General features: G+C 62.2%; 1 protein-coding gene across 1 annotated transcript in view; it reads left to right on the forward strand.

The window, feature by feature from the left end:
• Window positions 1-13205, forward strand: part of PIDD1 (p53-induced death domain protein 1) — a gene marked incomplete at its 5' end in the record, with an annotated part of 28771 nt that extends 15566 nt beyond the window's left edge. The window contains 10 exon segments of the mRNA XM_039911652.1: window positions 562-741; window positions 4303-4404; window positions 4407-4467; window positions 4759-4894; window positions 6227-6377; window positions 6490-6613; window positions 8181-8299; window positions 9214-9321; window positions 9792-9997; window positions 11984-13205. Of these exon segments, the coding sequence (XP_039767586.1) occupies window positions 562-741; window positions 4303-4404; window positions 4407-4467; window positions 4759-4894; window positions 6227-6377; window positions 6490-6613; window positions 8181-8299; window positions 9214-9321; window positions 9792-9997; window positions 11984-12227 (1431 nt within the window).
• Window positions 13206-14212: the final 1007 nt, after the last annotated feature.

Here is a 14212-nt window from a genome sequence, read left to right on the forward strand (position 1 = left end):
GGGCTCGCGGTCCTCATCCCCATTTATAGATGAGGGAACCGAGGCCCAGGCCCCAGGTCGCGCAGCGGCAGACGGGATAAGAGCCCGAGTCCTCTGATTCCCAGGCCCGGGCTTTGTCCCCGAGCCGCGCCGCTGTATTAGACCCTGCTTCTCTAGACACAGTGGAAAGAGCCCGGGCTTTGGAGTCAGAGGTCATGAGTTCGAATCCCAGCTCTGCCCCTTGTCAGCCGGGTGACCGTGGGCGAGTCGCTTTCCCTTCTCTGGGCCTCGGTTCCCTCGTCTGTAAAATGGGGATGAAGACTGTTACCTCATCACAACCTGATTCCCCCGTGTCTACCCCAGCGCTTAGAACGGTGCTCTGCGCCTAGTGAGCGCTCAGTAAATACCAACATCATTATTATTATTATTAGACCGTCGGCTCGTTGAGGGCGGGGAGCGTTTCTGCTGATTCAGCTCTGTCGCCCTCTCCCAAGCGCTCGGTCCGGTGCTCTAGTACGTAGTGAGCGTTCGGTAAATAAGCGATGCCTTTCTCGCTTCCGTCCCCTCCCCCCGGGGCCTCAGGGTCTGTGGGCCAGCTGCCGGGTCCCGCACTTCTCCTGGTTCCTGGTGGTCTCCCGGCTGGTGGAGAACCGCTGCCGGGTGCCGCGGGGCGGGACCCTGCTCTACTCCACCGTGGACCCCGGCGTCAGAGTCACCTTCCCCCCCGGGGTCACCGCCGAGCCCCGCCAGGTCCGCATGCAGGTGCGAGGGGAGCCGGATGGGGAGAGGAGGGGCCGGGGAAGGGGAGAGGGCGGGCGGCGGCGGGGGGTGGTCCCGGAACGGGAAGCCCAGGGGCCGGGGGGAGGAGGAGGATAAGGAGGGGTCCGGGGAGCGGGGAGGGGAGAGGGGGCGTCCCGGGCTGGGGGAGCGGGAAGAGCCGGGAGGTCCAGCCGAAGGCCCGGGCGGGGGCGGCCGGCGGGGGGGGGGGGGGGGGCGGGGGGTGTGGAGGGGGAACCTTAGCGTGGCTCAGTGGAAAGAGCCCGGGCTTTGGAGTCAGAGGTCATGAGTTCGAATCCCAGCTCTGCCCCTTGTCAGCCGGGTGACTGTGGGCGAGTCACTTCTCTGGGCCTCAGTGACCTCCTCATCCGTCAAATGGGGATGAAGACCGGGAGCCCCGCGCGGGACAACCTGATTCCCCTGTGTCTCCCCCAGCGCTTAGAACAGTGCCCTGCACCTAGTCAGCGCTTAACAAATACCAACATTATCATTAAGAGCCCGGGCTCCGGAGTCCGAGGTCATGGCTTCGACTCCCGGCTCTGCCGCTTGACAGCCGTGTGACCGTGGACGAGTCACTTCGCTTCTCTGGGCCTCATTTACCTCATCTGGAAAATGCGGATTAACCGTGAGCCTCACGTGGGACGACCCGACGACCCTGTGTCTCCCCCAGCGCTCAGAACGGTGCCCTGCGCCTAGTAAGCGCTCAACAAATAACCAACGTCATTATTATTATTCCGTCTCCCTCGGTGCTTAGTACAGTACCCGGCACCCAGTAAGCGCTCAACAGATACGACTGTTATGATTATTATGATGGAGACGTGGGACAACCTCATCCCCCCCGTGTCCTCTCCAGCGCTCAGGACGGCGCTTCGCCCCTCGTCGGCGTTTAAAAAATGACAAAGAAGGGGTCGCAGATTCTGGGGGCAAGAGGGCAGAACCCGGGGGGGGGGGGCGGGTCTGGGGAGGAAGAGGAGGCAGGGTCCCGGAAACGAGAGGGAGCGGGTGGGGGGTGGGAGGGTCTGGAGGGAGAAGAAGGAGGAGGATGCCGTTGTGGGCGGGGATTGTCTCTCCCTATTGCCGAATTGTACTTTCCAAGCACTCGGTACAGTGCTCTGCACACAGTAAGCGCTCAATAAATTATAATGATAATGCTGCTATTCGTTAAGCGCTTCCTCTGTGCCAAGCCCCGTTCCAAGCGCTGGGGTAGATGCATGGTAAGCGGGTTGTCCCGCGAGGGGCTCACAGCCTTCACCCCCATTTTACAGATGAGGGAACGGAGGCACAGGGAAGTTAAGCGACTTGCCCGGGGTCACGCAGCAGTCGTTCATTCCTTCAGTAGTATTTATTGAGCGCTTACTACGTGCAGAGCACTGGACTAGGCGCTTGGAATGAACAAGTCGGCCACAGGTAGAGACGGTCCCTGCCGTTCGACGGGCTTACGGTCTGATCGAAGAGCCGGGATCAGAACCCGCGTCCTCCGATTCCCTAGCCTGTGCTCTCGATCGAATGATAAAGAGGGGTCCGGAGACGACCGGGGGTCCCGGGAGGAGGAGCCGGAGAAGTAGAGGGTCTTGGGTTGGGGGAAGGGAGGAGAACCCGGGGGTCCGGGGAAGGGGAGAGAGCGTGGGGGGATGGAGGAGTCGGGGGGGAGGAAGAGGAACCCGACGATCTTAAATCTCCCGCAGCGCTTACAACAGCAGCGTGGCTTAGCGGGAAGAGCACGGGCTTGGGAGTCAGAGGGCGTGGGTTCTAATCCTATCTCTGCCACTTAATAATGATACTATTAATAAGGATGGTATTTGTTAAGCGCTTACTATGTGCAAAGCACTGTTCTAAGCGCTGGGGGGGGGGATACAGGGTGATCAGGTTGTCCCACGTGGGGCCCACAGTTGGAATCCCCATTTTCCAGATGTGGTCACTGAGGCCCGGAGAAGTTAAGTGACGGCTGACAAGTGGCGTCGCCGGGATTAGAACCCACGACCTCGGACTCCCAAGGCCGGGCTCAGCGGCAAGAGCCCGGGCTTGGGAGTCCGAGGTCGTGGGTTCGACTCCCGGGTCTGCCACTTGTCAGCTGGGTGACTGTGGGCGAGTCACTTCTCTGGGCCTCAGTTACCTCATCTGTAAAATGGGGATTAACTGTGAGCCTCACGTGGGACGACCTGATCACCCTGTAATAATAATAATGTTGGTATTTGTTAAGCGCTTACTATGTGCCGAGCACTGTTCTAAGCGCTGGGGTAGACACAGGGGAATCAGGTTGTCCCACGTGGGGCTCACAGTCTTCATCCCCATTTTACAGATGAGGGAACTGAGGCTGTATCTCCCCCAGCGCTTAGAACGGTGCTCGGCACATAGTAAGCGCTTAACAAATACCAACATTATTATTATTATTATTCTCCAGGTCCACTCGGGCCACTTGCCTGCTGTGGGAGCTTGGGCCAGCCACTTCACTTCTCTGTGCCTCGGTTCCCTCATCTGTAAAAGGGGGATGGAGACTGTGAGCCCAGTGTGGGACAACCCGATTACCTCGTATCTACCCCGGTGCTTAGAACAGTGCTTGGCACATAGTAAGCGCCAGACCCCACTGTCGAATTGTCGCATCTGTTGCCGAATTGTATTTTCATTCATTCGTCCAGTAGTATTTATCGAGCGCTTACTATGTGCAGGGCACTGGACTAGGCGCTTGGGATGGACGATTCGGCAACAGAGACGATCCCTGCCCGACGACGGGCTCACGCCAAGCGCTTAGTGCGGTGCTCTGCACACAGTAAGCGCTCAATAAATGCGATCGAATGAATGAGCAGATACCACGGTTATTATTATCATCGGCGCTTCGTACAGTGCTCTGCGCACAGCGAGCGCTCCGTCAATACGATTGAATGAGTTCCTGTCGTTAAGAGTGCCGGGCGGAGAGTAAGCGCTTAATAAATACCGTAATTCCCACGATTGTTATGAAGGAGGGTGGCGGAAGGTCATGGGCCGGGGGGAATAATAATATTGTTGGTATTTGTTAAGCGCTTCCTACGTGCAGGGCGCCGTTCTAAGCGCTGGGCTAGACGCAGGGGAATCAGGTCGTCCCCCGTGGGGCTCCCGGTCTTCATCCCCATTTTCCAGATGAGGGAACCGAGGCCCAGAGAAGTGAAGTGACTCGCCCACGGTCACACCGCTGACAAGTGGCGGAGCGGGGATTCGAACTCATGACCTCTGACTCCAAAGCCCGGGCTCTTTCCACCGAGCCACGCTGCAGAGCACCGTTCTAAGCGCTGGGGGAGATACAGGGGAATGAGGTCGTCCCACGGGAGGCTCACAGTTAATCCCCATTTTACGGATGAGGGAACCGAGGCACAGAGAAGTGAAGTGACTCGCCCACGGTCACACAGCTGACCAGGGGAAGCGGGGAGAGCCGGGGGCTCCGGGGAAGGGGACGGAGCGGGGTCCGAGGGGCGGCCGGGAGAGCGGGCCCGGGGTCGGGGGGGTGTCCGGGAAGGGGCTCCGTGCGGCCCCCGGACGGCCCGGGACCCCCGGCGCCTTCCTCCCTCCCGACAGGTGCTGCCGCTGTCGGCGCGGGAGCTTCGTGCGGTCCGGGCGGCGACGGGGGAGCGGGCCGCCGCCGCCGGCCCCCTGGTCTGTCTGGCCCAGGACCACCCCCACCCTCACCCCCCTTCCTCCGCCCCGTGCGGGTCCAGCTGCCCCTCCCCCCGGGGGTCAGAGGTGAGCGCCCCGGCGGGGGGGACGGGACCCCCGGGACCGCCGGCGGAATCGGCGTGCCGCGGCCGCCGGGGGGGCCGTGGTCGGGGCCGGGGGGGGGCGGGCGACGGGTAACGCCCGAGCCGCGGTCCTGCGGCCCCTCCCCCTCCGCGTCCCCGCCCCCCCCCCCCCGCCGGGGTCCCCAGGGAGGGGAGGGTAGTTCCCGGGGAGGGGCCGACGGAGGAAGGGGCCGTGGGCCGACCCCCGGGACGCCGCCCCGTCTCCCCCGCCCCGTCGGGTCCCCCCCCCCCCCAGGCCTGACCCTGGACCGCTCCCGCCTGCACCTGCTGCACGGGGACCCGCGGGGCCACACCTGGGATGACGTCACGGACCAGGTGCGCCTGGAGCTCACCCACCTGTACGCCCTCTTCGAGGTCTCCCACTTCTCCTGGTCAGTCCCCCCGTCCCCGGCGAGGCCCCGGGGCCCGAGGGGTGGGGGGCGGGCGGGCACGGGTCGACCCCCTGTGGGGCTGTCTCTCCCCGAAGCCCCCCGTCCCCCTCGGCATCCAGCTCCGGGCACACCCGGGGCACGGGGTCGGACCCGGCGGGGGGGGGCGGGCAGCGGCGGGGCTCGGCGGAAAGAACCCGGGCTCGGGAGTCGGAGGTCACGGGTTCGAATCCCGGCCCGGCCACCCGTCAGCCGGGTGGCCGTGGGCGAGCCGCTTCGCTTCTCTGCGCCTCAGTGACCTCATCTGGAAAATGGGGATTAGCCGGGAGCCTCACGTGGGACGACCCGATGACCCTGGATCTACCCCAGCGCTTAGAACGGCGCTCGGCTCGTAGCGAGCGCTTAGCAAATACCGACGCTATTACTTGCGAAGGTGCGGCTGCCTCTGGGACCGCAGGGAAACGTAGTCCCGGGAGACTCCTCTCACTGATAATAATAACGTTGGTATTTGTTAAGCGCTCGCTGTGTGCCAAGCACTGTTCTAAGCGCTGGGGGAGATACCAGGTCATCGGTTGTCCCACGCGGGGCTCCCAGCCTTCATCCGCATTTTCCAGATGAGGCAACTGAGGCCCAGAGAAGCGAAGTGACCTGCCCAAGGTCACCCAGCTGACAAGCGGCGGAGCCGGGATTAGAACCCAGGCCTCGGACAGCAGCATCCCGACCGTTGGTTCTTTCGTTCAGTCGTATCTAGTGAGCACTGACCGTGTGCGGAGCGCTGGACCCGGCGCTCGGGAGACCCCGACACAACAATAGAACAGACCCGTTGCCTGCACGGCGTGGTAGGGAGAGCACAGGGTTGGGAGTCAGAAGGTCATGGGTTCTAATGCCGACTCCGCCGCTTGTCTGCCACGTGACTTTGGGCAAGCCACTTGGCTTCTCTGAACCTCAGTTCCCTCATCTGGAAATTGGGGATGAAGACTGGGAGCCCCCCGTGGGACCACCTGATGACCTTGGATCTCCCCCGGCGCTTAGAACGGTGCTTGGCGCACAGTAAGCGCTTAACAGATACCATCGTTATTATTATCATTAATTATTATAACAACGTGGTATTTGTTAAACGCTTGCTAAGGCACTCTACTAAGCGCTGGAGCAGATAAAAGTTAGGGCGGACCCGGTCTCCCCTCCACACTGGGCTCACGCTCGTTTTTATCCCCGTCGTTATCGTTATTTACCATTATTGTTATTAGAGGATGAGCTCACAGTCACTCCTGGGTCGCGTCCCCCGAGGGCCCCGCGCCCTCCTTGCCCCCCGGCCCGCCCCCCGCCTCCCCGCAGGTACTGGCTGTGGTACACCACCAAGACGTGCATCGGAGGCATCGCCCGCAAGGTGTACGAGCGCCTGCGCCTGTACCGGGTGAACTTCATCGCCCTGCAGAGGAAGCGGGACCCCGAGCAGGTGCTGCTTCAGTGCGTCCCCAACCACAAGGTGGGCTCCCCGCCCGGCCCCTCCCCCCCCCCCCCCCCCCCCCGGCCCCGGGCTGTCCCCCGCCCCCGTCAGCCCCGCCTGAGGCCTCGGGGACCCCCGTCTTCCCCGGCAGGTGGACCCCACCCTGCGGAAGCTGCAGGGGCGCTACCGGGGCCCCGAGCCCTCCGACATCGTGGACATGTTCGAGGGGGAGCAGTTCTTCGCCGCCTTCGAGCGTGGCATCGACATCGACTCCGGTGGGGGCCCCTTCTCTCCTCTCCATCTTGTCCCGTATCTTCCCTCCTGTCCTTGGTCCCCTCGTCCCTCCCCTCCCTCCTCCCTCTTCTTCGTGCCCTCATCCTTCCTCTGCCTCCTCCCCTCGTCCCTCCCCTCCCCCATCCCTCCTCTCCTTCGTGCCCTCGTCTCTCCTCGCCCTCCTCCCCTCACCCCTCCTCTCCTTCGTGCCCTCGTCCCTCATCTCCTTCATCCCCTCGTCCCTCTTCTCCCTCAGACCCTCGTTCATCTTCTTCACACCCTCATCTCTCTTCCTCTTCTCCCTCATCCCCTCGTCTCTCTTCCTCTTCACGCCCTTGTCGCTCTTCCCCTTCACGCCCTTGTCCCTCCTCTTTCATCCCCTCATCCCTCCTCTCCTTCATGCCCCTGCCCCTCCTCTCCCTTCTCCCCTCATCCCTCCTCCCTTTCCTCCTCCCTTTCCTCCTCTCCTTCATGCCCTCGTCCCCCTCAAAACTCTCATTCCTCTTCTCCTTTATGCCCTCATCCCTCCTCTTTCATCTCCTCATTCCTCCTCTCCTTCATGCCCTGGCCTCTCCTCTCCCTTCTCCCCTCATCCCTCTTCTCCTTCGGCCCCCGTCCCTCCTCTCCTTCATCCTTACGTCCCTCCTCTCCTTTATGCCCTTGTCCGTCATCTCCTTCATCCCCTTGTCCCTCCTCTCCCTCAAACCCTCATCCCTCTTCTCCTTCACGCCCTCGTCTCTCCTCGCCTTCACGCCCTCCACTACTTCACGGCCTTGCTCTTCCACTCCCTTCTCCCCTCATCCCTCGTCTCCTTTATTCTCACTTCCCTCCTCTCCTTCGTACCCTTGACCCTCGTCTCCTTCATCCCCCCGTCCCTGCTCTCCTTCAAACCCTCGTTCCTCTTCTCCTTCATGCCCTCGTCTCTCCTCGCCTTCGCACCCTTGTCCCTCCTCTCCTTCATCCCTTCATCCCCTCCTCCCTCCTCTCCTTCACGCCCTCACCCCTCCTCTTCCTCATCTCCCATTCGGTCCCCTGTCTCCCCACTTGCCCCTTCCCTCTTCTTTCTCTTCCCCCGGCCCTCCTCTCTCCCAAACTTTCCTCAGTTGGTTACTGAGAGAGGGAAAGGGGCAGGGATCCTCATTCCCATGAGGCTCAGAGAGATGAAACAATAATAACAACAATAATGATGGTATTTATCAAGCGCTTACTATGTGTCGAGCACTGTACTAAGCGCTGCGATGGATACAAGATGATCGAGTCCCACAGGGGCCTCGCAGTCTAAGAGGGAGGACAGGCACTGAAATTCCCATTTTGCTGATGAGGGAACTGAGGCCCAGAGAAGTGAAGTGACTTAGCCAAGGTCGCCCAGCAGACGGGTGACGGAGCCGGGGTGAGAACCCAGATCCTCGGCCTCCCAGGCCCGGGCTCTTTCCACTGGGCCGCGCCGCTTCTCCGGACGCTTTGGAGAGATATACGGCAGGTCCAGGGCGGACGGTCCCCCGCCTCCCAGCCCGGGACGCCCCCACCTTCCGCTCACCCCCGCCCGGCCCCTGACTCTGGTCTTCCCAGACCGCCCCGACTGCGAAGCGGGACGGATCTCGTTCGTCTTCTACTCCCACCTGAAGAACATGAAGGAGATCTACGTGTCAACGGAGCGGGATCGCCAAGGCCAGGACGTGAAGGGGCAGGTACACTCTGGGGTCCCCTCACCCCCTTTCCTCCCTCCCCCCCCCCCCCCCCCCGACCCACTTCATGTCACCCGGAGAGGGGAAACCCAGGCTCCCTTATAATAATAATAATGTTGCCCTTTGTTAAGCGCTTACTACGTGCGGGACACCGTTGTAAGCGCTGGGGGAGATGCAGGGTCATCGAGTTGTCCCACGTGAGGCTCACGGTTAATCCCCATTTTCCAGATGGGGTCAGCGAGGCACAGAGAAGTGAAGTGACATGCCCACAGTCACACGGCTGACAAGTGGCAGAGCCGGGATTCGAACCCGGGACCTCGGACTCCCAAGCCCGGGCTCTTTCCACTGATGCCCGCGCACACCCATCAAACCATCAGTAGCGCTTACTCTGTACAGAGCACTGTGCTGAGCGCTTGGGGGAGTCCTGTAGAGTAGGTAGACACGACGATGATGATGGTATTTGTTAGGCGCTAACTTTGCGCCAGGCACTGGACTGAGCGCTGGGGTGGATATACGCAAGACGGGTTGGACACAGTCCCTGTCCCACTTGGGGTTCACAGTCTGAATCCCCACTTTATAGATGAGGGAACCGAGGCCCAGAGAGGTGAAGTGACTTGGCCGAAGCGGCAGAGCCGGGACCGGAACCCAGGTCGTTCCGGCTCTCGGTCCTGGGCTCCGTCCATTAGGCCGCACCGCTTCTCGGTGAGGGAGACACGCTCCCTGCCCCGCAGGAGGTTCCAGTCTACCGCATGCCAAGCGCTGTGCCCAGCGCCCGGGGGAGGACGGTAGAGTTAGTAGACACGCCCTCTGCCCTCTAAGGACCGACCGCCCAGCGAGGACTGGCGTCTTGCCGGGATCCCCGGTGGGGGTTTCGGCCTAATTCGGGGGGTCCGGGCCTCCCCACCCCCGTGCGGCAGGTCTCCTTCTACCGCGGGGCGGTGCCCGCGGCGGTGCCCGAGGAGGCCGCCCGCCAGCGGAAAGGCCCTGACTCGCTGTGGCTCGCTACGTTGCCCATCAAGCTGCCCGTGAGTTGAGGGGGGGGCCTGGGGGGCGGGGCCCGGCTGAGGGGGGGGTTGGATGGGGTGACCTGGGGGGGAGAGGGGGCATAAGGGGCATGCCCTCGGGGCGGGACCCGGGTGGGGCGGGCTGCGGGACGGAGCCCGGATGGGGCAGCCTACGGAGCGTGGTCTGAGGGGGCGGTGCCCGCCTGGGGCATCCCCGAGGGCGGAACCGGGCCAAGGTAGGGCAGTGGAGGGTTAGGGGAGGTTTGGGGACCCTCCCCCGGTCTGTTCCCCCAAAGCTGAGGCCGCCTGGGTGGGGGGGTGGGGAGCAGCGAGGGACAGAGCGGTGCGGGGGGGATTGGATGCGGGGTGGTCCCAGCCCGTCCACTCCCGTTCCGTCCCCGAGACGCCGAGGCTGCCCGGCGATGCGGGCCGGCCAGGGCGCTGCGGGAGGGAGGGGATCCCGGCCCGGCCACCCCCGTTCTGTCCCCCAGAAGCTGAGGCCGGCCGGCGGGGAGGGGCCGGGCCCCCGCGGCGGACCGGTTCTCCCCCCGCTCGACCTGGGAGACGAAGAGAGCGGCTACCTCACCCAGGCCAACCTGCTGACCGTCGCCGGCCGCGTCGGGCCCGACTGGCAGACCGTGGGCCTCGCCCTCGGCCTGTCCTTCCGCCAGCTCGAGCGGATCCGTTACAACTACCCGTGAGCCGGGGGGCCGGCTGGGAGGGCGGGTGGACTGACTCTGGACCGGAAGCTCCTCGTGAGCGGGAATGTGTCTGTCATATTGCTATATTGTCCTTTCCCAGGCCCTGGTAATACCAATACTAGTTATTCATTCATTCAATAGTATTTATCGAGCGCTTACTATGTGCAGAGCACTGGACTGAGCGCTTGGAATGTGCAGTCCGGCAGTTACGGTATTGAATAATTATGCTACTTAAGGATAACGGTATTTAAACGCCTACTAGATGCCGAGCACCGTTCTGAGCGCCCGGGTAGAGGCGGGGTAATCACGTTGTCCCCCATGGGGCTCGCAGTCTTAATCCTCGTCGTACAGATGAGGTCACTGAGGCACGGAGAAGTGAAGGGGCTCGCCCTAGGTCACACGGCAGGCAAGTGGCCGAACTGGAATTAGAACCCACGTCCTCCGACTCCCAAGCCCGGGCTCTTTCCGCTAAGCCACGCTGCTTCTCTACTGGTTAAGTGTTTGCTGTGTGCCGGATAAGCAGCGTGGCTCAGTGGAAAGAGCCCGGGCTTCGGAGTCAGAGGTCATGGGTTCGAATCCCGGCTCTGCCGCTCGTCAGCTGTGTGACCGTGGGCGAGTCACTTCACTTCTCTGGGCCTCAGTTCCCTCATCTGGAAAATGGGGATTAACTGCGAGCCTCACGGGGGACGACCCGATGAGCCCGGATCTCCCCCAGCGCTTGGAACGGTGCTCTGCACGTAGTAAGCGCTTAACGGATACCAACGTTATTATTATACAAGGTCATCAGGTCCCGCGTCGGGGGCCCGCAATAAACACGGCGCTACTTTGCTTTTATGCTGTTGGTTAAGCGCCTACGAGGTGCCAAACGCTGTACTAAGCGCTGGGATGGAAACAAGCCGATCGGGTGGGACGCAGTCTCTGTACCGCTTGGGGCTCACAGACCCCGTTTGACAGATGAGGTCACTGAGGGCCAGAGGAGCAAAGTAAACCTACGGTCCCCCAGCAGGCAAGGGGTGGAGCCGGGATTAGAACCCAGGTCCTTCCGACTCCCAGGCCCGGGTTCTAGCCAGTAGGCCGGGTCAGAGCTTTGCACACAGTAAACGCTCAATACGGTCCACTGAGAGAACAAGAGAGCGAGCGTTTAGGGTACATGCACCCTTGTTGGCGAAAGGTGTGTGTTTGTGCGAGCGTGACTGGGCGTGCGCACGTTTGTGTGGGCGGGTAACCGTGGAGACCCGGGTGAGGCTGCGTGTTCACATTCGCACACGTGTGACTTTGGAGCAGAGGGCGAAATGCGTGTGCACGTTTGTACCCGCCTTCGACCGGGAAGCAGCGTGGCCCAGCGGAAAGAGCGTGGCCCTGGGAATCGGAGGACCTGGGCCCGGATCCCGGCTCTTGTCCGCTGTAGGACCTTGGGCAGGTCACTTCTCTGGACCTCAGTTACCTCACCTGTGAAATGGGGATTAAGAGCGTGAGCCCCACGTGGGAGAGGGGACCTTGTCCAGCCTGACGATCCCGTGTCTACCCCAGCGCTCAGAACGGTGCTCGGCACATAGTAAGGGCTAAACGAGTACCACGATTATTGTGTGGGACAGGGACCGTGTCCAGCTTGTATCTCCCCCAGCATTTAGAACAGTGCTCGGCGCGTAGTGCGCGCTTAGCAAGTACCGTAATTATCAATATAGCGTTATAACAGACACATCCCCCGCCTACCACAAGCTTACAGTCTAGCTTGTGGACGGGGAGACAGACACGGAAATAAAGAAATAAATGACAGAAAAGGACCTGTGTGGGGCTGGGAGGGGGCAAAGAAGGAAGGGAGAGAGTCGGGGTGACGCAGAAGGGAGTGGGAGATGAGGAAAGAGAGCTTAGTCGGGGAAGGCCTCTTGGGGGAGGTGGGCCTTGGATGAGGACTTGAAGTGGGGGGAACGGTCATCGTCAGGCCCTGACCCCGTACCCCTGTCCCCGTCCCCTCCCCTCAGGGGCAACCTGGACCTCCAGATCCAGTCGATGCTGTTCTCGTGGGCGGAAGGGCAGGAGGGACAGCCCGGGGCCGTGGGCCGGCTGGTCCGAGCCCTGGAGGAGAGCCAGCGGCGGGACGTGGCCGACGAGATCCGGGCCGTGCTGGCCCTGGGCAGGCACAAGTACCGCGACTCCCTCCGCCGGACGGGGCTGGCCCCCGAGGAGGCCGCCGTCCCCCAGGAGCCCCTCGGCGCCACCGGCTAGGGGGCCGGCGGAGCCCCACCGAGGCCCCGGGGGAGGCGGCCCGCCGGCGACGGACAACCACCGAGGCCCCGCGGGGGCCGCCCGGCTGGGAGACACCGACTGAGGCCCTGTGGAGACCACCCGGCTGGGAGAGACCGACCGGGCCCCAGCGAGAGCCGGCCAGGGGGCACCGACTGAGCCCCCGCGGGAGCCGACTGGCCATGGGATGCCGACCGAGGCCCTGTGGAAGCCACCCGGAGGATGCCAACCCAGCCCCTTTGGGGGCCCCCCCCCCCGAAGCTGGGAGAGACCAACGGCCTCAGCGAGAGCCGGCCAGGGGACGTCAGCTGATCCCTTGTGGGAGATGGCCGGCCAAGGGACGCCCGCTGAGCCCCCCGAGGGGGCCGCCCAGCTGGGACAGACCACCTGAGCCCCAGCGAGAGCCAGCCCTGGGGCACCAGCTGAGCCCCTGGGGGGGCCGGCTGGGGGAGACCGACTGAGCCCATAATGGAGGGGTGGGAGGGTGGGGGCCCCCAGCCAGGTCCACTGAAAGGGGTGGGATCGTCAGCCCCTCTCCCCTCCCCTCAATGCTACGCTAGCCCGTTCCCGGGGCTGACCGCTGGGTCCGAAGTCTCCTCGAGCCTCGGTTCTCCCCCCCGTAAAATGGGTGCACTCCCCCAGGATGGGGAGCGAGAACGAGGGCCTGCGCGTCAGCCTCAGGATGCGGGGGTCCCATCTCCGGGGTCCCCCGGCCCCGGATCTGCCTCCCCACCCTGGGCCCGGTGCGGGGACCGGTTGGCCAGAAGTTGCCCCGGCACAGATGAGGGAAAAGTCCCACCTGGGATGGGACCCTGGCTGGTCCCTCCGGTCTCTGTTGTTGCTAGTCCAATAGATACTGTGATAGGTAATGCTATTTATGAAGTGCCTACTATGGGCCGGGCACTGTACTAAGCACTGGGATAGATACAAGCTAGTCGGGCCGGACGCAGTCCCTGTCCCACGGGGGGCTCACAGTCTTCATCCCCGTTCTATAGATGAGGTAAAGAGGCCCGGAAAAGTAAAGCGACCTGCCCAATGTCCCACAGCAGACAAGTGGCAGAATTGGGATTAGAACCCAGGTCCTTCCGACTCCTCGGCCTGGGCTCTATCCACCAGCCCACACTGCTTGTAGACTGTGAGCCCGTTTGGGGGCAGGGACTATTTCTCTGTTGCCGAATTGTCCATTCCAAGCGCTTAGTTCAGTGCCCTGCACACAGTAAGCGCTCAATAAATGCGATTGAATGAATGAACGATCAACCAAGGAGGCAGGTTGGCCCAGTGGAAAGTGCCTGGGAATCAGAAAACCTCAGTTCGAATCCTACCTCTGCCGTCGTCCTGCCGTGTGACCTCGGGCAAGTCGCTTGCCCTCTCTGAGCCTTGGTGTGCTCATCTGGAATTCGTTTATTTATTCATATTAATGTCCGTCTCCCCTCTCTAGATTGTAAGCTGGTTGTGGGCAGGGAATGTGTCTATTGCTGTATTGTCCTCCCCCAGGCGCTTAGTACAGCGCTTTGCACACAGGAAGCACTCAATAAATACGATCGAATGATCAGAACCCATGACCTGACTCCGAGGCCCGTGCTCTAACCGCTGCACCACGCTACTTCTCTGCCAACTGCGTTGTATTGGCCTCTCCCAGGCGCTTAATACAGTGCTCTCCACCCAGTAAGTGCTCAGTCGATCGACGACGACGACGATGATGGGCCCGTCTCTGCCGCTGTCTTGCCGTGTGACCTTGCAAAAGTCACTGGACCCCTCTGGTCCTCGATGGCCCCATCCATAAAATGGGGAGGAGGTCTCTCCGCTCTTCCCTTTTTAGGCTGAGAACCCCGTGTGGGATAGGGACGGTAGCTGATCCGATCGTCTTGTTTCTACCCCAGTGCTCAGCACAGCGCTTCACCCGGAGCGCTTAACAAGTCCTGTAATTGTGTTGCTGTCGTGGTTCATTATTTGTCCGTAATAATAAT

This window comes from Ornithorhynchus anatinus, chromosome 3, assembly GCF_004115215.2.
Source record: "Ornithorhynchus anatinus isolate Pmale09 chromosome 3, mOrnAna1.pri.v4, whole genome shotgun sequence".
Classification (NCBI taxonomy): Eukaryota; Metazoa; Chordata; class Mammalia; order Monotremata; family Ornithorhynchidae; genus Ornithorhynchus; species Ornithorhynchus anatinus.